General features: G+C 50.8%; 2 protein-coding genes across 2 annotated transcripts; one reads left to right on the forward strand and one right to left on the reverse strand.

The window, feature by feature from the left end:
• Positions 1–688: 688 nt before the first annotated feature.
• Positions 689–25,357, reverse strand: LOC787600 (keratin, type II cuticular Hb1). Its single transcript, XM_002687255.6, has 10 exons — positions 23,792–25,357; positions 5,936–6,367; positions 4,961–5,169; positions 4,300–4,360; positions 3,828–3,923; positions 3,440–3,604; positions 3,046–3,171; positions 2,573–2,793; positions 1,728–1,759; positions 689–1,193 (listed from the first exon to the last, which is right to left on the reverse strand). Exons 2-10 carry the CDS (start codon positions 6,353–6,355, stop codon positions 1,081–1,083), a joined length of 1,443 nt encoding a protein of 480 aa, XP_002687301.2. The 5' UTR covers positions 6,356–6,367; positions 23,792–25,357; the 3' UTR covers positions 689–1,080.
• Positions 11,026–23,048, forward strand: LOC507184 (keratin, type II microfibrillar, component 7C-like). Its single transcript, XM_059886890.1, is given in 8 exon segments — positions 11,026–11,823; positions 19,083–19,291; positions 19,892–19,952; positions 20,787–20,882; positions 21,392–21,556; positions 21,768–21,818; positions 21,820–21,894; positions 22,625–23,048. Coding segments are annotated over 8 exon segments (1,323 nt in total). The 5' UTR covers positions 11,026–11,382; the 3' UTR covers positions 22,850–23,048.
• Positions 25,358–25,425: the final 68 nt, after the last annotated feature.

Below are 25,425 nucleotides of genomic sequence, written 5' to 3' on the forward strand. Positions count from 1 at the left end.
GAGTCGGACACGACTGAGCGACTTCACTTTCACTTTTCACTTTCATGCATTGGAGAAGGAAATGGCAACCCACTCCAGTGTTCTTGCCTGGAGAATCCCAGGGATGGAGGAGCCTGGTGGGCTGCCGTCTATGGGGTCGCACAGAGTCGGACACGACTGAAGTGACTTAGCAGCAGCAGCAGCAGTCTGACTTACCGCAAGAAAAGAAGTTGCTGGTGGCATTCTTCAGAGAAAACAATTCACAAAGTTTGGTGACTCGTTAGATAGGGAAAATAGGTGTCAAAGAGTTTTAAGCTGGAGATATTAGAAAGAACTGATAGAAAGAAGGAAAGTTGATGAATGGGCCATCTGTAGACAGGAAAATGATGAGATGTTTTTAAGGCTGCTTGAATTTCAATTATCAGTGCAACATTCACGTGGAGGTGCCCCATGGTCGATCAGAAACCTCAGAGATGAACTCATTCATTCTCTCAACATTGCTCAGTGCCTGCTATAAGCCAACACTGTGTCAGACACTTCCTAGCACTAGAGAACTACCTCAGAGAGCCCTGAGCACACAATAGCACAGCCTGAGCATCAGGCCCGCCCCTCCAACACCCCCCGCCACCACCCCCCATCCCACCCCCACTTCCTGGAGATCCCACCCACCCGTTCCAAGCCTGGAATAATGGACAGAAAGATGCACACATATGATGGAAACTAGATGACTTTATTTTAAGCACAGTTAGCAAGGAGGAAAGAAGATTTGGGAAAGGAAGTGACGAACATTCAAGAATGCAAGGGAAAGAAAGGTGGGAGGGGGACTTAGGTGTTGCCCTCTTCGTGGGATCAGAGAGCCCAGGATCCTCAAATAGACTACATCCACGGATCACTCCTCCCAGCAGCCTTTCTCAGCCAGAGGCAGGCAGGAGACAAGGAGGGGAGGAGGGGATTCCCACACAAGAATTGAGAGGTGGACAGTAGAGAAGGTGAGTCAGAATGATGGGTTGCACATGGTAGGGTTGGGCAGACAGGCCAGCTGGGAGGCTCAGAGAGGGTGAGATGGGCTGGGGCTTGGGTGCCTCCTCAAGTCCTACCAGCTCAACACTTCTTACAGCTGCTGCCACAGGCTCCCACCCCATAGGAACCGATGCCACAGGTACGGGTGGCTGAGAGGTCACCACATACAACTCCACCCCGGGAGCTGCTCACTCCTGCACAGAGACAATAATGGTAAGTCAGAACCTTCGGGGGTAGTGGGGAGCTGGTCCCAAGCACACTCCCTCCCTAACACCCAGCAGGATGTCTCTGGATCATCCACATCTCCAGGGAGAAAGACAATCTGAACTCCCGTGTGGTCTCAGGACTCCCATCCTCACAGGACAGGAATGACCTCAATCTTTCTTAATCTATTCTTCTGTAGCTGATTTCAGGAAGACCTCCATGGGGACAACCATGCTAACAAAATACCTGTTTTGATCTAGAACAAGACAACTGGAGTATGGACAAGTGTGTTTGGACAAGGAGAAAGTCAGAGCTTCCTATAATGGGGAAAATAAGACTGACACTCTAACAGGCAGGGGGTGAAGTATTATTCCACTCCTAACCTGTCAACCAGCTCCCTCTTTGTAACTGTGTGATTGGAAATGAATGGAACTCTTCTCCCAGGGTCTTTTCACCCTCAGAGCTAAGACATTTTTCCCACTGTCTCACTTCAGTGTCTCCCCTTCAGGGCCCGAATTACTCACTGACATTCACAGCACTGATGCCTTCACACAGCCTGATGTGGGAGAGAAAAGAGCATTAGGACTGGGTGTTAGTTTCTGACAACGATCCCAGAAGTCACATGGTCACCCACTCTGAACCCAGTCACCTAAGAAGCCACCCAAGTTCCTCCCCAGAAGGTCAGAGAAGGTCTGGGGTCCAGCACCCCTAGAGGCTCAGCATCTCCCCAGCTCTGTTTCAAGAGAACACAAGGGGCAGGATCTCCCAGGTCCCTCTAGGAAGAGGGTCCTACTGAAGTGCAGTGGGACTGCCCCCAGGACTCCAGCTTCAGACTGCCGACCCCACTCCTACTGACTGGCTCTACCATCCTGAACAATCCAGTCTCCCTGGGCCACAAGCTTTTCATCTCTCTAATCGAAATGTATTTTTCTATTTGCCCTTTCAGTTTGAGGCCATTTTTATCCTGTCCCTTAAGCAAGGATGTTCTGGCACCAGCTCCTACCAGTTAGTTCACAGATACTGTTTTGTACATTTCTAGCCAACTCTGCATGAAGTCACAGTGGTAGCTTGAGCCCAGGCATGATAGAAGTATTTACACCACTAAAATATGCAAATGTTATACATCACAGACTTTTTATTCCCTCAGAGAACCAGCAAACTATTGTCCCTAACCAAATGATGTTGGAGCCCATTGGAAATCAGACAGCGGGCTCAACTGAGACTGTTCTCCTTAGCCTCTCCTCGGAGCAGAGAGGGAGCCAGAAAGGGTTCCAAGATGTAAGCAGAAGAAGGAATGGGGAAGTAGTAGAGGAAAAAAAATGGGCCAGGTCTATGCAATTGAGGCCCCAGCTGTGCAGACTGTACCCACCTCTGCTCCTCGCCCTCCAGCAGGCGCCTGTAGGTGGCGATCTCGATGTCCAGGCCTAGCTTGGCGCTCATCACCTCCTGGTACTCCTTGAGCAGGCAGGCCATGTCCTGCTTGGCCTTCTGCAGGGTTTTCTCCAGCCCCGCCAGCTTGCCCCGGGCATCATTAAGGGCCGCCTCGCCCTGCTGCTCCGCCTGGGTCACTGCGGCCTCCAGCTTGGAGTTCTAAGGGCCCAGGAGAGAACAAGGTGGGTTATGGCCTCTGGGTTTCTGTGTCCATTTCCTGGATGTGTCTAGTCTCTCTACCTAGATGAGATCACCCCAGAAACAGACCTCTCCCCTTCATCAACTGGGGCTCCCTGAAGGGCCATAACTTAGGACTCAAGTCATACGAATGGGTTGGAGAGTGAATGGTGAGATCCAGCTGGGCGCACACACTGCCTGTGGGACCCTGGGTGGGCCTCAAAAAAACCCTACCTGGCTCTTAGCATTTTCAATCTCAGCTGTCAGCCTCTGGATCAGGCGGTTGAGCTCGTTGATCTCCTCCTTGGTGCGGCGCAGGGTCTCCCCATGCCGGATCACCGTGGCCTTGATCTCCTCATACTGGAAGAGGAAGCAGAGAGGCTCATGAAACTCAGGACAGGACCTCCCACACATTCAGGACAATGTAGATGATTTGCAGGTTGTCCAGTGCTCAGCCTGTGCAACCATACACGGCAGCCCTGCCTTTCTACCCCAGCCTGAGAGATGTCAATACTTTATTTACCGTCCCTAAGGATCAGAATCCCCAGACAAAAGTAGCCTTTTTTAATAAATGCCTTGAATCCCCCCCAGCGCCACATCTAGGAGGCAGGTGTCCTGGACCACTCACCTTGCTGCGGTACCAGCTCTCAGCCTCGGCCCGGCTGCGGCTGGCAATTTCATCATAGTGAGCCTTGATCTCGGCGACAATGCTGTCCATGTTCAGGTACCGGCTATTGTCCATCTTGACGACAACTGAGGTGTCTGAGATGTGGGCTTGCATGACTCTCAACTCCTGTAGGGCCAAGAGTCATTCACATTACATACACCATCCAGAGCCAAGTAGAACAGAGTTCACTTTCCACCTTTACACACACACACACACACACACACACACACACACAAGCCCACAGTTTCCAAAACCCTCACGCCTGCAGGCACCCCTGTCTATTTCCTCTGTACACAGGCCGGCCTGGGAATCAGGAGACCTGAGTAATGTCCTCTCTGCTGGTGCTCACCTCTTCATACAAGGTCTTCAGGAAACCCACCTCCTCTACCAGGCTGTGTGCGTTGGCCTCCAGATCTCCTTTGAGCACATAGGCACGATTAACCTCCTGGAGATACAAACACACAGCAATCCCTAGTCATTGCAGAGGCTTTCCAGTGGGGGCTCCACTTCCCCCAACCCCATCCCCAGCCCTGCAAAGCAAGTCGTAGGCATATATCAGTAAGTCAAGAATAAGGGAACTAAGGTCTCCCACCAACTCTAGCAAAACGTCCTGTGTGACTTTAGAAAGTCCTTCCATCTCTCTGGGCCACTCTATTAAGGGAGAGCCAAAGAATTCCTGCCCTGTAGATCTCCCAGAGTGTGAGAAGGGATATGCCTATCGGTTGGGATAAAATATAAGTTTATTAACTGAACAAGGGCATACCGATGCCCTGAGGGCTACCAGACTCCCAGGCAACTATCCCCCAAGCAGACCTACTCACCTGCTTGATTTTGACAAACTCATTCTCTGCCGTGGTCTTCAGGGCGACCTCCTCTTCATACCTCCACAAGGGAAGGTAATTTGAAACAAGAGATTTAGCTAGTAATGGAAAGGAGGGCTCAACCTGACCCATCACATCCACCCCCCAGGATATCTGAAACATCCCTCTCACCCATATCCCTAATTACACATTTCTTTAACTTAGACATGATTCACTTTAAAGATACTGGTTTTGTTATTACTCAAGTATAATAAACTGCCTGGAAAGGTGGATGGAACTGGTAAGTTCAACCAGTGATTGTGAACAGTGGAGAAGACATAGTGTCATTTCTTTGTACCTCCAGTACCTAGCACAGTAAAGAAAAGAGTGAGTGTTCAGAACAGGTTTGTGGGACAGGTCAATGGATGGATGGATGGATGGATGGATGAAGAGGCATATGGTCCCTATCCTAAGAAGTTCATAATGCAATAGAAAGACTCTTTGCTGACATTTCAGCTTCTCTTCTTTTCGTGTGTCTTCCTGTCACTGCCTTTAAAGCTGATAAAAGCAAAAGTGGGTTAATGAAGAAAGAAGTTTCTAAGGCCAGTGTGCTCAGTGGTTCCCCAATTGTTGTATCATGTCAACCCTTCTGAGAGAAGTGGACCTTCCCAAATGCACTCACTTCTTCTTGTAGCCCTGCAGCACCTCCTGCAGGCTGTTGAGCTCTGAGGCCAGCCTCCCGGTGTCGGCCTCCACACGCTCAGCCTCCCGCCTCAGCGTCTCGATGTAGCCATTGAACAGGGGCTCCAGGTTGCTCTCGCAGCAGCGCTGGTTCTGGTAGAACTTCCACTTGGTCTCCAGCAGCTTGTTCTGCTGCTCCAGGAAGCACACCTGCCGCCCAGAGGAATAGTCACCCAGACAGCCGTAATTCCAGCATCCTGCAGAATCTACCCTCCAAAACTTCCGCCCATCCCTTTCTCCCATCCCACCCCAACACATACATGAGGATCTCTGTCACTGAGATGGCTGCAGATCTGAGTCCAAGTATCCATGATCAAGCGGAAAAGTCCTTTCTCATGCCTGGCTTCACTGTGCCAGGGATCAGAATCCCTTCCCAAATGACTAAGCCTTCCCCTGGAAAACCTTCCCCAGTTAGGTCTCCTGCTGGCCCATTCCTGTCTGAAGTGAACATTACTGGGGAAGCCTCAGCTGGCCCCAGAGTTCAGTGTGAGAGTGTGTGAGTGAGTGAGTGTGGGGCGGGGATGCGGAGAGAGAGATCGGCGGGGACAACTAAGCATTCCAGATGTCCACAAGGATGACCCTATAGTCCTATTTCTATTTCTTTTTTTCTTCTGTTTCTATTTCTGACGTAAATTTTGTATGTGTCCCATGGGGGACAGGGGTCTGTGTCCGCTTCCCTCTGACATGCAGTTCCAAGCCTGTTCTTATCTCTCTTGTACATTATAACAGTGCTATCATACTAGGAGCCCCTGCTCAATGCTCACATCTCTCTAGTCTGTCTGTGCCCTGGAAATATGTCCATCTCCTCCATCAGACTTGGGGTTCATCTGGTCCACATCTCTCTTACCCCCTGACTAACCCTTCAGTGCCTACCCAGGAAAGAAGGTTCAGGAAGGGTGTGATCAAGGACACCCACCTTGTCAATGAAGGCAGCAAACTTGCTGTTGAGGCTCTTGATCTGCTCCTTCTCCTGGTGCTTTATGCGCTGTGCATTGGGGTCGATCTCCAGGTTGAGGGGCTTGAGGAGGCTCTGGTTGACTGACACGGAGGTGATGCAGGGAGGGCTGGGGCCACCAGAGCGGTACCCAAAGCTGCGGCTGCTGGAACCAGCACGGGAGCCCCCGCAGACACTGCGACTGCTGAAGCCCCCAGTGAGCCCACGGTAGCAGGAGACACCGCGGTAAGGAGCAGCCGTGATGCAGCAGCGGCTGGGCCTGGGCCCACAGGCCGAGACACAGCTGAAGGTGCGACCAGGAGCGTACCTTTGAGTGGTCACACAGGAGCTGGAACTGCGGACTCCGCTACGGGAGCTAAAGCAAGCCGATCCACAGGTCATAGTGATTCAAGGCTGGAGGAGATGAAGCCAGAGGAAGAGGAGAAGGGTTCTGAGCTCTCCCTCACTGTCTGTGCCTTTTATAAACCCAGACACCTGGCGCTGTCTACGTCACCGTGTGGAGCAAACTTCTTGTCACCTTTATGGGCTTGGGGAATTTCTCAGTTGTTTCTCCTCTCCTGGGATAATATCATCAAGATGGGGCTTTGGAAAATCCTACACTCAGGCAACTCTGAAGCCTTGGCAGAATTTTTTCCATAGTTCAGGGCCTGAGGGTGCCAAGGAGCCTAGATCAACCAAGGCCTGGGGACTCTGCATTTTGCGAGATAATTGAGGAGAGGAAGGGAAGCTGGGTTGGGATGATGGTTTTCAGGTCAGCTGGACTCATGACCTCTGACTTTTAGTTTGGGCCACAAGATGCACTAAGACCAGGGACAAAGGGTGGGCCAGCCTATGGTGGGAAGGTGGCCGTGGACCCTGGCAGCTTTGAGAGCAAGAGCCTTCCAGGGGCTTCACAGGTAGGGTCTTGGGGACCAACTCTTCAGGGCAACCTATGACACTTGACCCTTGGCATGGCCAGAAGGAAACTGTGTTTACTCCCACCAAGATGTGGAAAAGCCAGTCATACAACCAAAAAAAAGTATTTGTTCAGCCACTTCATGCTGGGGGATCCATGAAGTGGGTAGATGTGTGTGAGCAGTGGTGTGAGAATTCAGTATCTGAATCCCTAAAACCCTCTCTGTCCACCCACCTCCATCCCTCTTTGTGTGCCTTCAAGATTCCTCACCCACACCTGACACAGAGCGTCTTCCTCAACTAGACCTTAAGTGCAAGGCCACACTCCCCAGACAGTCTCTTTCAAAGGCCTCCCTGTTTTCTGGGGCATTTTCAGAAGAGCTTCTCCAATAAGCTCTGGGCCTGGACTGAGTGGTGGGACCTGGGATCCTTTCCAAGAAACTTCAATGGGCAGGAGGCCCCAGCTCCCAGACCTGGAAGACAAGGCAGGCCCAGGGTGGGGGTGAGGGGAGTGCAGAGGCCAGGATGGTTGGAAGGGAAGGTACCTGGGCAACCAATGGGCCATAGAGGGGAAATAATAACAACAACAATAATGATAACAGCTGATATTTATTGATCACTTACTAGGCACCAGGCATTGTATTAATGCTTTACATATACACTCACTTTATCCATATCACATCCCCGGATAAGTTTGATTATCTTCATTCTAGATACAAAGGTAACTGAGGCTCAGAGAGGTTATGGAATTTTCATCCAGATTGCAAGGTGCAGAGCCCAGGCTTGAACCCAGGTATGTCTGATTCCAGAATTACTTTGACCATTATTCCACAGAGAAAAAAGAAGTGTGTCTCTGAAATCGGCATGCTGATGTTCAAGATGTTTCATAAGGACGCCTTGGGCTACCAAAAGTAGACACACACACACACCCTCCATGTACTATCCTCACATCCCATTTGGTCACACACGGTGAATATGGCCTTCTCCCAGTCAACTACCTCTCACACTCAGCTTGATAGTCTAAGCCCACCTTACCCACCCACCATATTCACCATCCCCCTGCCTCCTTTCCCCCTAACCTCATCCATCCCCCATTTTCCAAACCAAAGTAGACTCGCTGCCAGCTGTTCCTCCCACATCCTCTGGCCTCCCTCCCTTTGTGTCTTTGCTTACACGGTTCCCTCTGCCTGAACCCTCCTCCCCTCTCTCTTCCCTGTACATCCAGCTCTTCAGTGTTTTTCATCCCCAACCAAGCTGTCATTTCCTGTAAGACCATACCCTGACCTCTGGCCCCAAGGCGCTGGAGGCTGACTCTCCCACCGAGTACCCTGGCATTAAAGTCAGATCCCCTGCAGCCTTGTATTAAAGTCCTTTGCATGTGCCTGCCCTCTGTGGGGGCTGCAGACTCTTTCCAACTCTGAGCCTGGCTCCTGTTGGGTATCTATTTGCTCCCTGCCTTGGGTATCTATTTGCTCCAGGGGCCTAGGGTGGGGGTAAAGAAGAGACACGACACCAGCTTTCCATCTGTTGACTGGTGGGTTAAACTGGTGCCCGAAGAGATAAAGGGGGCAAGGGATCAATTTCTAGAAGATGTGGCTGAAAATGGAGCAGCCCCCCTCTTCCCCATCACTGTGACCACCAACTGTCTTTATGGGGAAGTCTGTCCTTGAATGTATCAGAAATTGGAGCTGGGTCAGGGATTGGTACTGACACTTGGGGGACCACTGTGCTTTAGTTGTCAAACCTGTCATTTCCATCCTTCAGGTCATGTTAGAGAGTACAGCTCAGCCTGCAGGCCTCTGGTCTCTTGGGGCTTTAAATGCACTTAATTATCAGTGTGAACAAAAGCTGATTATTAACCTCCTCATTGATTGTGATAGCACAGAAAATCTGCTCCATCCATCCACCAAAATGCAGAAGGAGATCCAAGCAAGCATCATGAAAGTGCTTCTGTAAGTCTAATTTAAATCTTTAAATTAAGGAAATTAAATACTTTGGGGTAAGTCCATTTCCTCTTGTGAGGGAGATACCAAGGGAAGACTTCTTCAATACCAATTTATTCCCTAAAGAAAATTGGAGTAGAGGGCTTCCCAGGCGGCTCAGGGGTAAAGAACCCACCTGCCAATGCAGGACACACAGGTTCAGTCCCTGGTCCGGAAAGATCCCACATGCAGAGCAACTAAGCCCGTGTGTCACAAACTACTGAGCCCGCTTGCCGCAAGGAGTAGCCCCTCTCTCCACAACTAGACAAAAATCCGCCCAGTGACGAAGAGCCAGCAGAGCCAAAAATCAATAATTTTTTAACGAAGAAAACTGGAGTAGAAATTCATAATCCTGAAGCCATTAGACACACAGCTAGAGCTGGGAGCAGAAGCACAGACACTGGAGGTGGGGCTCCATCTTCTACAGAGGATGGCTCTAAGGTTACACTGAAACCCCTGCAAAAATCAAAGCTGGACCAAAGGGATTCAGGCCCACAAGAGAATTGGGAAAGACAGCAAAGGGGGCAGTGAGGCACTCCCTAGAAATGGGACACCAGGCAGCCAAAGCCAGGCATGGCCGGCCAGGGTGACCTCAGCTGTTCCAGGATTTAATTACCCCCTTGCATAATAACAAGTCATATTTAAAAGCAAAGGAAGCCAAAGATGATTTGTGTATTTCTCTTTAATGCAAGCTGCTGAGTTCACACTCTGGTTTCCTCTGTCCATAATTGGACACATAATTAACTACCATTATGACGGCTCGTAGCCTTCTAGGGTTTTGGCCATGAGCAAGCATCAGTTGAGGAGAAGGCTTTGGATCTGATTTCTCTAAGACCCCAAAGCCTAGCAGTCTGGGCTCCTGCCTCCATGAGGAACTTAACTCTCATTCAGTCCTGAAGACTCAGACTCTTCAATCTTGGCAAAGGGCTAGGAGCCTCCTTCCAGATTCTGACTTTGCCCTTGATGGACACTTCTGTGCTTTACCTTGTTGTTTTTAATCATTATTTTTATTTGTTTGTTTCTGACTGTGCTGGGTCCTTGTTGCCGCGAGGGCCTTTCTCTAGTTGTGGAGAGCGGGGGCCTTTCTCTAGTTGTGAAGAGCGGGGGCCTTTCTCTAGTTGTGGAGAGCGGGGGCTACTCTCTAGTTGTGGAGAGCGGGGGCTACTCTCTAGTTGGAGCAAGTAAGCTCAGTAGTTGTGGCTCTCAGGCTCTAGAGCACAGATTCAACAGTTGTGGCACACAGGCTTAGTTGCCTCACAGCATGTGGGATCTTCCCAGACCAGAGATCAAACCTGTGTCTCCTGCGTTGGCAGGTGGATTCTTTACCACTGAGCCACCAGCGAAGCCCCTGTGCTTGATTGTAAATAAGCCATTGATTCACTCTGAGTTCATCTTCCTAATCAAGTAAATGGACACAGTAATTCTGACCTCAGAAGAGTGCCCTCGGGGTTAGATGAAATAATGCAGGATAAATTCCTCACACATTGTATGTGCTTGTGTCCTCAGTCGCTTCAGTCGTCTCCTGCTCTTTTCGACCTCACTGACTGTAGCCCACCAGGCTCCTCCGTCCATGGGATTCTCCAAGCAAGAATACTGGAGTGGGTTGCCATGCCTTCCTCCAGGGGATCTTTCCAACCCAGGGATTGAACTCGCTTCTGTTGCGTCTCCTGCCTTGCAGGCAGATTCTCTAACTGCTGAGCCACCCAGGAAGCCCACACATTGTAGGTACTCCATAAATGTAAACTCCCTTTCTCCTCACCAGTAGAGTGGAGAGAAGTATGAGGGGTGGGGGTGGAGGATCCAATCTTACTGGGTGAGGAACTATGAGCTGAGTTCTGACAGAGAGGAGAGAGAGTTTTTGTCCCAGGGGAAACAGGATGAATGGCAAATTAATAATAGAATAAACAGAACAAACAAACAAACTAACATTTATGGAGCTGTTATTAAGAGCTAAGTAGGGCCCTAAATGCTACCCTGTCCATTGCGCCCCCGCGGGTTCTGTTAGGATCCCTATTTTGCACATGAGGAAACTGAGGTTCGGAAAGGTTATTCACCTGTCCCAGATCATGACAAGAATCTCCAGAACTGACCTCTAAGATGCCTCCCCTTCAACACACACACAGACACACAACACATACACACTCACACAGAGACCTCGCAGAGCCGCACAGAAAACTAAGACCAAAGCTTCCCAGCCTGCAGGGCGGTGGCGCAGGCTGGTGGGGCCCGGGGTGCCTAGCTGCCCAGTTTGGGACTAGAACCAATGCCCCCGCGCTTCCCGGCCCAGTCCCGGCCTAGGGCCGCGGGCGGCCGGCCCCAAGCCCGCAGCGCACGGCCGGCGAAGCTGAGCAGGCGCTACCCGGTCCCATAAAGCGCGCGCGGGCGGGAGGCGAACGCCGTTTTATAGAGGCAGCCGGGAGGCCTGGTTCACTTTAATTCCGGCTCGCAGAGGCTCTCAGCCCGACCTCCAAGCTCATAAACGAGTGGGCCGAGCACTCCTCCTTCCGGCCCGCGGGCCGCGATATAAGGCACATGGTGGGCTTCTGGGTCCAGCTGCCCTCTCCCACCGCCGCTCGCCGCCACAGCACCATGTCCTGCCTCCCATCGCCCGTCTGCATCCCCGGCGGGGTGCGAGCCTTCAGCTGCGTCTCCGCCTGCGGACCCCGCCCCGGCCGCTGCTGCATCACGGCCGCCCCCTACCGTGGCATCTCCTGCTACCGCGGCCTCACCGGGGGCTTCGGTAGCCGCAGCATCTGCGGGGGCTTCCGCGCCGGGTCCTGCGACCGCAGCTTTGGGTACCGTTCCGGCGGCGTGAGCGGCCCCAGCCCTCCCTGCATCACCACCGTGTCAGTCAATGAGAGCCTCCTCACGCCCCTCAACCTGGAGATCGACCCCAATGCGCAGTGCGTGAAGCAAGAGGAGAAGGAGCAGATCAAGTGTCTCAACAACAGATTCGCTGCCTTCATCGACAAGGTGAGTGTCCTTGATCACACCCTTCCTGAACTTTCCCTTCCTGGGTGGGCACTCAAGGGTTAGTCACGGGGGCAAGAGAGATGTGGGCCAGGTGAGCCCCCAGGCTGATGGAGGAGATGGACACACTTCCAAGGCACAGCCAGACCAGAGAGATGAGTCTAGAGCAGGGGCTCCTGATTAGAGCACTGTTACTATAAACAACCTCTTTCCAGACAGGCAGGGTCCCCACAGACAAGATCCCACCCTTTCTGAGCTCAGAAGTCCTGGCAGGACCTGAGAATTTACAGGCTAGTCTCCCCTGGAAGTTCATTCCTGGTGGCTCAGTGGTGAAGAATTCGTCTGCAATGCAGAAGACCCTGGTTCAATCCCTGGGTGGGCAAGATACCCTGGAGTAGGAAATGGCAACCCACTCCAGTATTCTTGCCTGGAGAGCAAGAACACAGAACTATACAAAAAATATCTTAATGACCCAGATAACCACGATGGTGTGATCACTCACCTAGAGCCAGACATCCTGGAGTCCAAAGTCAAGCAGGCCTTAGGAAGCATCACTAAGAACAAAGCTAGTGGAGGTGATCGAATTCCAGTTGAGCTATTTCAAACCCTAAAAGATGATGCTGTGAAAGTCATGCACTCAATATGCCAACAAATTTGGAAAACTCAGCAGTGGCCACAGGACTGGAAAAGTTCAGTTTTCATTCCAATCCAGAAGAAAAGCAAGGCCAAAGAATGTTCAAACTACCATACAATTGCACTCATCTCACACACTAGCGAAGTAATGCTCAAAATTCTCCAAGCGAGGTTTCAACAGTACGTGAACCAAGAACTTCCAGATGTTCAAGCTGGATTTAGAAAAGGCAGAGGAACCAGAGATCAAATTGCCAACATCCGCTGGATCATCGAAAAAGCAAGAGAACTCCAGAAATACATCTACTTCTGCTTTATTGACTACACCAAAGCCTTTGACTGTGTGGATCACAACAAACTGTGGAAAATTCAAGAGATGGGAGTACCAGACTACTTTGTCTGTCTTCTGAAAAACTTGTATGCAGATCAAGAAGTAACAGTTGGAACTGGACATGGAACAACAGCCTGGTTCCAAATTGGGAAAGGAGTGTGTCAAGGCTGTATACTGTCACATGCTTATTTAACTTATATGCAGAGTACATCATGCAAAATGCCAGGCTGGATGATGCACAAGCTGGAATCAAGATTGCAGGGAGAAAAATCAATAACCTGAGATACGCAGATGACACCACCCTTATGGCAGAAAGCAAAGAAGAACTGAAGAGCCTCTTGATGAAAATGAAAGAGGAGAGTGAAAAAGTTTGCTTAAAACTCAACATTCAGAAAACAAAGATCATGGAACCCGGTCCCATCACTTCATGGCAAAAAGTTGGGGAACAATGGAAACAGTGAGAGACTTTATTTTCTTGGGCTCCCTCCAAAATCACTGCAGATGGTGACTGCAGCCATGAAATTAAAAGACGCTTACTCCTTGGAAGAAAAGCTATGACCAACCTAGAAAGCATATTAAAAAGCAGAGACATTACTTTGCCAGCAAACTTCCATCTAGTCAAAGCTATGGTTTTTCCAGTAGTCACATATGGATGTGAGAGTTGGACTATAAAGAAAGTTGAGCACCGAAGAATTGATGCTTTTGAACTGTGGTGTTGGAGAAGACTCTTGAGAGTCCATTGGACTGCAAGGAGCTCAAACCAGTCAATCCTAAAGGGAATCAGTCCGGAATATTCATTGGAAGGACTGATGCTGAAACTGAAGCTCCAATACTTTGGCCACCTGATGTGAAGAACTAACTCACTGGAAAAGACCCTGCTGGGAAAGATTGAAGGCAGGAGGAGAAGGGGATGACAGAGGATGAGATGGTTGGATGGCATCACCGACTCGATGGACATGAGTTTAAGCAAGCTCTGGGAGTTGGTGATGGACAGGGAGGCCTGGCATGCTGCAGTCCATGGGGTTGCAAAGAGTCAGATACAACTGAGCGACTGAACTGAACTCTCCTGGAAATGGGGAATGAGGACTGTTGATATTTTATGTGGTATAAATTTAGATGTTTTAGATGTCCCATTGAAGCATTAAATAACATCAAAACACCTGATGAAAAAATTCATCTCTTTAATCTATTAATTTAATTTATTTATTCTTGCCTTAAGAACCCCATGAACAGTATGAAAAGGCAAAATGATAGGATACTGAAAGAGGAACTCCCCAGGTCAGTAGGTGCCCAATATACTACTGGAGATCAGTGGAGAAATAACTCCAGAAAGAATGAAGGGATGGAGACAAAGCAAAAACAATACCCAGTTGTGGAGGGACTGGTGATAGAAGCAAGGTCCGATGCTGTAAAGAGCAATATTGCATAGGAACCTGGAATGTCAGGTCCATGAATCAAGGCAAATTGGAAGTGGTCAAACAGGAGATGGCAAGAGTGAATGTCGACATTCTAGGAATCAGCGAACTGAAATGGACTGGAATGGGTGAATTTAACTCAGATGACCATTAGATCTACTACTGTGGGCAGGAATCCCTCAGAAGAAATGGAGTAGGCATCATGGTCAACAAGAGAGTCTGAAATGCAGTACTTGGATGCAATCTCAAAAACGACAGAATGATCTCTGTTCATTTCCAAGGCAAACCATTCAATATCATAGTAATCCGAGTCTATGCCCCAACCGGTAACGCTGAAGAAACTGAAGTTGAACGGTTCTATGAAGACCTACAAGACCTTTTAGAACTAACACCCAAAAAAGATGTCCTTTTCATTATAGGGGACTGGAATGCAAAAGTAGGAAGTCAAGAAACACCTGGAGTAACAGGCAAATTTGGCCTTGGAATATGGAATGAAGCAGGGCAAAGACTGATAGAGTTTTGCCAAGAAAATGCACTGGTCATAACAAACACCCTCTTGCAACAACACAAGAGAAGACTCTATACATGGACATCACCAGATGGTCAACACCAAAATCAGATTGATTATATTCTTTGCAGCCAAAGATGGAGAAGCTCTATACAGTCAGCAAAAACAAGACCAGGAGCTGACTGTGGCTCAGATCATGAAATCCTTATTGCCAAATTCAGACTTTAATTGAAGAAAGTAGGGAAAACCACTAGACCATTCAGGTATGACCTAAATCAAATCCCTTGTGATTATACAGTGGAAGTGAGAAATAGATTTAAGGGCCTAGATCTGATAGATAGAGTGCCTGATGAACTATGGAATGAGGTTCGTGACATTGTACAGGAGACAGGGATCAAGACCATTCCCATAGAAAAGAAATGCAAAAAAGCAAAATGGCTGTCTGGGGAGGCCTTACAAATAGCTATGAAAAGAAGAGAAGTGAAAAGCAAAGGACAAAAGGAAAGATATAAACATCTGAATGCAGAGTTTCAAAGAAAAGCAAGAAAAGATAAGAAAGCCTTCTTCAGCAATCAATGCAAAGAAATAGAGGAAAACAACAGAATGGGAAAGACTAGGGATCTCTTCAAAAAATCAGAGATACCAAAGGAACATTTCATGCAAAGATGAGCTCGATAAAGGACAGAAATGGTATGGACCTAACAGAAGCAGAAGATATTAAGAAGAGATGGCAAGAATACACAGAAGAACTGTGCAAAAAAGATCTTCACGACCCAGATAATCACTGGTGTGATCACTGACCTAGAGCCAGACATCCTGAAATGTGAAGTCAAGTGGGCCTTAGAAAGCATCACTACGAACAAAGCTAGTGGAGGTGATGGAATTCCAGTTGAGCTATTCCAAATCCTGAAAGATGATGCTGTGAAAGTGCTGCACTCAATATGCCAGCAAATTTGGAAAACTCAGCAGTGGCCACAGGACTGGAAAAGGTCAGCTTTCATTCCAGTCCCAAAGAAAGGCAATGCCAAAGAATGCGCAAACTACCACACAACTGCACTCATCTCACATGCTAGCAAAGTAATGCTCAAAATTCTCCAAGCCAGGCTTCAGCCATATGTGAACCGTGAACTTCCTGATGTTCAAGCTGGTTTTAGAAAAAGCAGAGGAACCAGAGATCAAATTGCCAACATCCAGTGGATCATGGAAAAAGCAAGAGAGTTCCAGAAAAACATCTATTTCTGCTTTATTGACTATGCCAAAGCCTTTGACTGTGTGGATCACAATAAACTGTGGAAAATTCCGAAAGAGATGGGCATACCAGACCACCTGATCTGCCTCTTGAGAAATTTGTATGCAGGTCAGGAAGCAACAGTTAGAACTGGACATGGAACAACAGACTGGTTCCAAATAGGAAAAGGAGTTCGTCAAGGCTGTATATTGTCACCCTGCTTATTTAACTTATATGCAGAGTACATCATGAGAAACGCTGGACTGGAAGAAACACAAGCTGGAATCAAGATTGCCAGGAGAAATCTCAATAACTTCAGATATGCAGATGACACCACCCTTATGGCAGAAAGTGAAGAGGAACTCAAAAGCCTCTTGATGAAAGTGAAAGTGGAGAGTGAAAAAGTTGGCTTAAAGCTCAACATTCAGCAAACGAAGATCATGGCATCCAGTCCCACCACTTCATGGGAAATAGATGGGGAAACAGTGGAAACAGCGTCAGACTTTATTTTTCTGGGCTCCAAAATCACTGCAGATGGTGACTGCAGCCATGAAATTAAAAGACACTTACTCCTTGGAAGGAAAGTTATGACCAACCTAGATAGCATAGTCAAAAGCAGAGACATTACTTTGCCAACAAAGGTTCGTCTAGTCAAGGCTATGGTTTTTCCTGTGGTCATATATGGATGTGAGAGTTGGACTGTGAAGAAGGCTGAGCGCCAAAGAATTGATGCTTTTGAACTGTGGTATTGGAGAAGACTCTTGAGAGTCCCTTGGACTGCAAGGAGATCCAACCAGTCCATTCTGAAGGAGATCAGCCCTGGGATTTCTTTGGAAGGAATGACGCTAAAGCTGAAACTCCAGTACTTTGGCCACCTCCTGGGAAGAGTTGACTCATTGGAAAAGACTCTGATGCTGGGAGGCATTGGGGGCAGGAGGAGAAGGGTTCGACAGAGGATGAGATGGCTGGATGGCATCACTGACTCGATGAACGTGAGTCTCAGTGAACTCCGGGAGTTGGTGATGGACAGGGAGGCCTGGTGTGCTGCAATTCATGGGGTCGCAAAGAGTCGGACATGACTGATCTGATCTGATCTGATCTGAATTTATTTAATTTGATCCTTAAAATCAAATTGGGGAAATCTCATTAGGTATTAATATGTCTTTAATATCCCTGTAATAGTTGCTGCTGCTGCTGCTAAGCCACTTCAGTCGTGTCCGACTCTGTGCGACCCCATAGACGGCAACCTACCAGGCTCCCCCGTCCCTGGGATTCTCCAGGCCAGAACACTGGAGTGGGTTGCCATTTCCTTCTCCAATGCAGGAAAGTGAAAAGTGAAAGTGAAGTCGCTCAGTCGTGTCCGACTCTTTGCGACCCCATGGACTGCAGCCTACCTGGCTCCTACAACCATGGGATTTTCCAGGCAAGAGTACTGGAGTGGGGTGCCATTGCCTTCTCTGTCTAATACTTGCTAATACTTGCTACTCTCATGCTTTTAATGAAAGAGAGCAAGCCTCAGCTTCAAAGCTGTCTGGGGCAACAGTTTCAGCTAGAATGTCATGCTTTCTGTTTTCCTCTTATGTATGCCTAGTGATACTGGTTTTACAGCTATGATGCTAATATAAAGCTACCCCTTTAAGCCCCATTTAAGTGTTTGGTGAAATACTAAACAAATCCATTTGTAGATAAATCATGAGTAAAACAGGCAAAATCCTGAAGTTGGCCTGTGAAGGGTTCATGTTTGAGAATCACTGCCACCAGAGTAGTCCTCTGAGTGCACACAGAGGAGAAAGGAGATGGGGAATTATGGCAGGACCGGCCCCAGCCCCCACCCACATTCCCTGAGAGTGGGTGGCAGAGCAGGGGTCCAAGCCTGGCTCTTCCAGGCTCTCCAGGCCCCTGAGGCTAGGGAGTTCAAAGCTTGGGGCCCAGCTCCCCCACTCCTCTCGAGCGAGAGCTGGTCCCCTTCAGCAGGCACTCCATCCTGAGTGTGCTGGAGCTCACACCCGGGAAAGGTGGACAGGGAGTGGAGCAGAAAGGGTCCTGGCCCAGGAGCAGACAGCATGGGCTCTGTGTCGTTTCTCCACTGATTCTGTGTGTGATGCTTCTCTGTGTGTGGCTTCCCCCCTCAGCCCCAAAGCTGTGCTAGGTGCAGTGTGTGTGCTGGCCACGACTCTGAAAGGAAACACAGGGATCAAGACAGGCAAGCAACTCACCACCATGGCTCGAGCCCTGCCAGCTAAGACCCCCTAAAATGATCCCACGTCATATCAGCAGTGCCCTTTCCCCATTTCTGGGAGCTCCACAGGGATTGCCTAGCTGCGTTCATCGGGTTGGATGAAAGGATTTCGGGCCTGTAAAAGGCAAGGCAACGTCCCAAATCCAGCTAAAAAAATCTGAGAGGGGAAAACGGGAGACCAGGGAGCCTGGTCCTGTTTGCTGATTCCCCTCTGGCGGCACCGTGATTGCTGCTGTCACATCTGTCCAGTTTGAATGATTTCTAGCGTTGGTTTGCATGCTTTACTATCATCCCCCCTTCACATTACCTGCCTGGCTTCCAGACACATAAGAGTGTGTGTCTCCTCACACAGGAGTGTGTGTCATCCTCCACCAGGCCTCTTCACACCCCAGCCTTCCTACTTGGTGAGAAACTGCCCTCTCCAACCTCCCTCCCCAGGTAGGAAGCCCTGCCCAGGCTGACCATCCATTCAAGCCCCAGGCTGGCCACTGAGGACAGAGCTCCCCTGCACTGGTGAGGTTCACAGTGAAAGGCTTTCCTCTTACTCTAACCCTCTCAACCCTCCTCTACACTCCTTTCCTCCAGGAAACCTTCCCTGATTGTCACTACTGTCAACTCCTATCTGTCTCTGCCCCAACCCAACCCAGCACAACCCATATGCCCTTCAGTGTCGCACTTACCCCAGCCAGGCCCAACTGGACAGACCCTCACTCAGATTCGAGCAAGCAATCAGGAACAAGGAGTCTCCAGCTGCCTCCTAAGGCCAGGAGAGCCCAGCAAGGATGATGCCATCCACCCACCCTCTGCCTCTGCACACCTTGCTGTGAGCTCCAGTTCTCTCACTCTGCCTGTTCTCGCAGGAGGGCTGGGCTTACTGGCTCCTCTCACTGTTTCTCCCACCTCCACACCAGGTGCGCTTCCTGGAGCAGCAGAACAAGCTGCTGGAGACCAAGCTGCAGTTCCACCAGGACCGCGAGTGCTGCGAGAGCAACCTGGAGGCCCTTTATGAGGGCTACATCCAAACGCTGAAGCGGGAGGCTGAGCATGTGGAGGCTGACGGCAGGAGGCTGGCCTCACAGTCCAACCACATACAGGAGGCACTGGAGGGCTACAAGAAGAAGTGAGTGCGTCGGGGAGGAGGCTGTGGAGAAAAGAAATGGGGTGCGATCAAAGCAGGATAGATTTGGGTTAGACCCCTAGAAGAACTTTCCACTAGGAAGTAGAGAGTGACAGAAAGACTGTGGGGAAATTTTTTTCTTTTCTGAAATGGGAGAGGAATCATTGGCAAGTCTGTGTTTCTCCAGCCACCTCATCATTCTGTGTTTATTTTGATTTATCAAGCATTTATCTATGTTCCAGGTGCTGTGTTGGGCCCTGAAGAGGGGTAAGGATAAGAAAGTCAAGAGGACAGGAAAAGGGGACACCTAAACTAGATCAGGGTGCCGCCGCCACCGCTGGGGAATTAGCTTCAGGAACAGAAAGGAGGCCTACAAGAATGTGCATGGCACCCACCCTGCCTCTAAAACAGGAAGAACAGTGGGTGACATGGCTGTTTTGGGTGCCCATAGGAGAGGGATGGACAATTTTTGATTCCATGACCACATCCAAAAGATCCAGTTCCTGGAATGTGTTTGTCTGAGCCTTCCTTCTCTTTGCTTCTCCTCAAATCCCAGCCTATTGAAACTCTGGCCACTGAAACTTGTGCCCTTTTTGTCCCCAGGTATGAAGAGGAGGTGGCCCTCAGGGCCACTGCTGAGAATGAATTTGTGGCCCTGAAGAAGGTGAGTGGCCCCAGAATACACATCCCACAACTCAGAACCGTGGACAGAGGTGGAGGGAGCACTCTGTGATTCAGTGAAGCTAAGTGACTTCCCTGGAATCACACAGCCCAACCTCTCCCCTATTTCTTTCTCCAAATGTCCCAGTGCTCCCTGAGTGGCCATGGACATCAGAGCAGTGCTTCAAACAGGGCAATCTTCCACCATCCAAGCTAACTCCCACCTGCCCAATGGCTTCCCACCTCCTCCTGCTCTGAGCCTGGCAGAAAACAGGCACTGCATAAATTTTTGTGAACAGAAGAGCACCTGAATGCTTGGGGATGACTCCATCCTTGGCCAGCAATGGTTGGGAAATACTGGCATGAACAGAGCTGTTGCTCCTCACCTCTTAGGACTTGACTCAGCAACACCGCCCTCAGTACACTGAGACACAGACCAAGCAAGGGTCTCGCCCTGAGTCACATTGGTTTGGGAGCGGAGTTGATCCCTGGGATGACTTCTGACCACACATCTCTAGATTTCTTTCCATAACATTCCAGAGCAGGGAGAAGTGGGTCAGCGTTAGAACTGAGCTATTTTACATTAGATCCTACGTTTCATGATAGTGCCTTCTAGAGGGATCATCCTAGTACCAAGGGGAATGCCTGGAAACATCGGGACCCCCTCTCACCCAGACCTGCTCCTGACCCCTCAAAATGAGTAAAGGACTTCACTAACACCATGACACCAGGCACCGGAATGAGCAGCTAAGGAGGGTCCAGGGAGTGCGCCCTCCCTGCTGGGGAGAGCTCTGTGCTGTCTCCCCACTGAGACTCTTGCCCCTCCCTCTCCCTGTAGGATGTGGATGGAGCCTACCTCCATAAGTCAGAGCTGGAGGCCAACGTGGAGGCCCTGACCCAGGAGACTGACTTCCTGCGGCAGATGTATGAGGAGGTGAGGGGCCACAAAGCAGCTGGGCACCAAGGAGGATGGCAATTAGACACTGGAAAGTACTCGCCACCATTTGGCTCCTGAAACTCTTGGTTTGGGGACATAGGGCAGAGTTGAGGAACCCGAGGCAGGTTTACTGTCAGAAGGTGAAAGGTATAGCTTCGTGTCTTACCTGCCAAGCCCAGACAAACTGGTGCTCCCAGTTAGCATGGTGACAATTATCACAAATTTCAAGTTCTAGTCCTAGATCCAAAGGATCAAGACAGGAGGCCCTGACTGAAGTCAGGTAAGCAGGCCTCAGAGCTGGACTCCTCTCAGCCTCAGGCCTCTGGTCCTGAGGAGCACTGAGAGCTTCCAGGGTTGAAGGAAGATGTCACCTTTGAACTGAGGTTTCAGACAGTGAGGCTGTGGAAGAAGCAGGGGCAGGGGACAGGAAAGGAGGTGAGAAAGCGGGCTGCCTGGAGGGGGGCTATGGTCCAAGGGGCTCTTAACACTCCCCTACTTCCCCTCAGGAGCTCCAAGTTCTCCACACCCACATCTCAGAGACCTCGGTCATCGTCAAGATGGACAACAGCCGGGACCTGAACATGGACAGCATTGTGGCTGAGATCCAGGCTCAGTATGACGACACTGCCGGTCGCAGCCGGGCGGAGGCTGAGTCCTGGTACCGCAGCAAGGTGAGTGGTCCAGCACTCCCTTCCCAGAACAGGGATGCTAAAATCTGAAAACATTAGCAGAGTGGGGAGGGATGCTGAAAAAGCATTGACCTTTGTCTGGGTGGGCAAGGGAAGGGCGGGCAGCTCTCGGGATGGGGTGCAGATGTGCAAGCTGTGGAGTTCAGTCGGATGACATAGCCTGTGTTTCATGAGCATTTGTGCTTCTCCCCAGTGTGAGGAGATCAAGGCCACAGTGATCCGGCACGGGGAGACCCTGCTGCTGCACCAAGGAGGAGATCAACGAGCTGAACTGCATGATCCAGAGGCTGACAGCCAAGGTCGAGAATGCCAAGTGCCAGGTACAGGGTCCTGGCCCACCCCTCAGTGTAGAAAGAGAACAGGGTTGGCCTGAGACAGGGAGATTGAAGTCAGACACCTTGCCAAAGTGTGGGAAAAGGAGCAACGTGAAACTTCAGGCAGGTCCCCTCCATAGACAATGTTCTCCATTCCCCCTGAATGTGGCTTGTGGGGGCAGGGCTATGGAGGAGAATGGAGTGACCTGGTCTTTCATGGTCTCTGAGGCAAAATGAGGCAGGGGAAATAGCAGTCTGAGGGGCCGGAAACCTACGCTCTCTAACCAGCCCTGCCACTAGCTCGTCACGTGACTTGAGGGGCCCATTTCACCTCTCTGGCCCATTGTTTTAGGTCAGCGATCACACACTGAGATGTCCCCAGAGATTAGTGAATGAGCGAAGCAGGCCATACCAAAGGCACTAGGGTTTGGTAAACTGGAAAGCACAATGGGCAGAGCTCATCAGATCAAACTGAGACAGGCCCTGTGGAAAAGCAGGCCCAGTGTGGCCAGATCCTCGGATTTTTCAAGAGACGCCAGGAATGTGGGTTTATACGTTAAATTTCAAAAAGTTAAGGACACTGTGCCGACATTCCCCAAGAGCACTAATTTGCAACCCCTGACCCAACAAACCAGTAAGGCCCCTTCTTCCCCTGACAGTCAATGGCCAGTGGATACCTGGTCTCTGACCCTAAGTCCAAAAGAAGGAGCCTTAATAACCTTACCCTCCCCCCCAGAACTCCAAGCTGGAGGCTGCAGTGACCCAGGCTGAGCAGCAGGGTGAGGCGGCCCTTAATGATGCCAGCTGCAAGCTAGCAGGGCTGGAGGAGGCTCTGCAGAAGGCCAAGCAGAACATGGCCTCCCTGCTCAAGGAGTACCAGGAGGTGATGAACTCCAAGCTGGGCCTGGACATCGAGATCGCCACCTACAGGCGCCTGCTGGAGGGCGAGGAGCAGAGGTGAGGACCACATCTGTGCAGAGGATGTCTCTTCACCCTCCAACCTGTGTTCAGAGCCAGGAACGTGTCTACATCTTATTTACATCTAATTTGCATCAAGATTATTTGGAGGAGGGAATTTGCTGGTTCTGCTCTCCCCAACTAATTTTTGTCTCTTTCTTCTCCCCACAAGGTTGTGTGAAGGCATCGGAACTCTGAATGTCTGTAAGTAATCTGTACTGTGGGTCCTAAAATAAGAGCCTGGGGTTCCTGGTGGGCAAACTTTTTACCAAATGGCCAAATAGTAAATATTTTAGACTTGGTGGGTCACGCGGTCTCTGCTCAACTGCTCTGCTTGTTGTAATGTGAAAGCAGCCACAGCCATAGCAATACTTAATAGATGTGATTAGGTTTCAATAAAGCTTTATATACAAAGACAGGAGGCCCTCAGGGGGCCACAGCTTAAGACCCTGAAAGGAAGGAGGGGGGTGTGGCAGTGAATGATTGTAATAACTTAAATAGCTGTTCCTGCCTATAGGGAGGGCCTGGTCTGTTTTTCTAGGATGCTTGAGGTTGGACTACAGGAAGGAGTGTCCGGGTATGATGGTGTTTGAGGGGGAAGGGGAATAGAATGGACGGAAGGGGCTCTGAGCCAGAGAAGAATGGGTGGGGGGACTCTGGCTAGCAGGCAGGAGCAGCTGACGACAGCCTTGCACGAGGACTGAGCCACATCTTTCTGCCCCGCAGGTGTCAGCAGCTCCCGAGGCGGGGTCGTCTGCGGGGACCTCAGCTTGTCTGGCTCCCGGCCGGTGACGGGCAGCGTCTGCAGCGCCCCCTGCAGCGGGAACCTGGCGGTGAGCACCGGCCTGTGCGCGCCCTGCGGCCAGAGCAGTGGAAACAGCCGCCTGTTGCGCTTTGCATAGCGCCTTCCGCTTTGTAAACTCACCGCTCCGCAAGCCAATCCTACCTGCCTCGGGCGGCGGCGAGTCTTGGAGCTTCTGGAACTAGCCGGCTTGACCTGCCCCAACGGCTGCTTTCTCCTCCTGCATCTCTCCTGCGGTTTGTCTCTTCATTTCTTTCAGGGAGAGGGGCGGGCTACTAGCCCCCAACCCCCCAGAGTCAGAATGACCGGTTTCCTCCAGCCCTGGGCAAAGAGCCCATCCAGACTCGGGCTGCTCTGGGAGCTTGGACGCCCTTGGCTTCTAAGGGACAGACTGGCCCCAGGGCCCCTCGGGTGCCTCCTAAACCCTCCCACGGTGCCCGAGTTTGCGTCCCCGGGGGTGGGGGGAACAACTTTATGCCCCCGCCTCCCTTCCACTCTCTCCCTTGTGCTTGGTCTCCAAGTTTCCAATTAAGCTCATGACCCAAATATAACGCTCTCTGAGAATCTCCCTACACATGTGGACTGCCAGCTCCGTTTCTGCCCTCTTCCAAGGGAACAGAGGAACTGTTCTAAGCAAAGAGGGAGAGAGGGCTGTCTCTAAGGTACCCTGCCCCTAGGACCACACTGCACAACCTGAAGGGTGCCTGGGGGTGTCCTGCAGCCCCCAAAATCCAGACACACGGAGGCATAAGGGGGAGCTGGGAGGGAAGTGAGAGGGGCTGCAGGGAGCCAGCAGGGGAAGGGTCTCATCACATGTGGCCGCTGAAACACCAGTGGTCCCCTTCCTCTACTCCCTCACTCCACTCCCACCTCAGTATATGAAAATTCCTGACCATGGGGTCAAACACACAGCCTTCATCTCTTTCCACAAACCAATACTTCCTAGATAGTCCCCTCCAACCCTGCCCCCGCACCCACCACCTCCATCACCTCCAGGGCATCCCAGTCAGAGACCTCCTACCTCCCCTCCAGTACCCAGGATATGAGCTGCTGTCCATCAGAGATGGATACTCCCAAGCACAGACCCCCAAACATCCCACACACTCACAGACACACACACCACGTCAGAGACCCTGACATATACAGATACAGTCCCATCAAGCAGAGCCTTAACATACTGATGCCCTCCCCGATCCCCACCCCATCAGGGATCCAGATCCACAGCCCGTCCCTGGGTGAGGCAGGTGAGACAACCCCCTACCAGGGATCCAGACTCTGGGACCCGCGCACCATAAAGTCCTCCCAAACACACACAGACCTCCCCCCACTGCCATCACTCCCACAGAATCCCAGAACCCCTCCAGGACCTCAGACGCACACCATCCAGGGCCCAGGGCCTGGCCAACTCAGCACCAGGAAGGGCTGAACTGCCAGTTGGCTGGTCCACCCGAAACCCAGGCCCGGGGCAGCTAAATGTTTGTGGTCTTCTCACCACTGAGGAATGTTCTCTGACAGCACAGGGCATTGGCAGGAGGAGGGGGTGTGCAAACAGCCCTCCCACCCCCTCAGCAGGAGAGGAGTCCTGTGCCCACTTCCTGGCAGAACCAGAACTTCCAGGGCTTTCTGGCTTGTTCAGGAGAGGAGCTGGAATCAGCCCCAGCCTTGAGAGGGGCCACGGCCTCACTCTAACTAAGAGCCAGTTTCCGTTCAGCAGCACCCCACGTCACCAGTGTGCTCTCCCAGTGCTCTCTAGAGCCCCTCCCTTGCCTCACCTTCCC

This window comes from Bos taurus, chromosome 5 (assembly GCF_002263795.3).
Source record: "Bos taurus isolate L1 Dominette 01449 registration number 42190680 breed Hereford chromosome 5, ARS-UCD2.0, whole genome shotgun sequence".
NCBI classification, from domain to species: Eukaryota; Metazoa; Chordata; class Mammalia; order Artiodactyla; family Bovidae; genus Bos; species Bos taurus.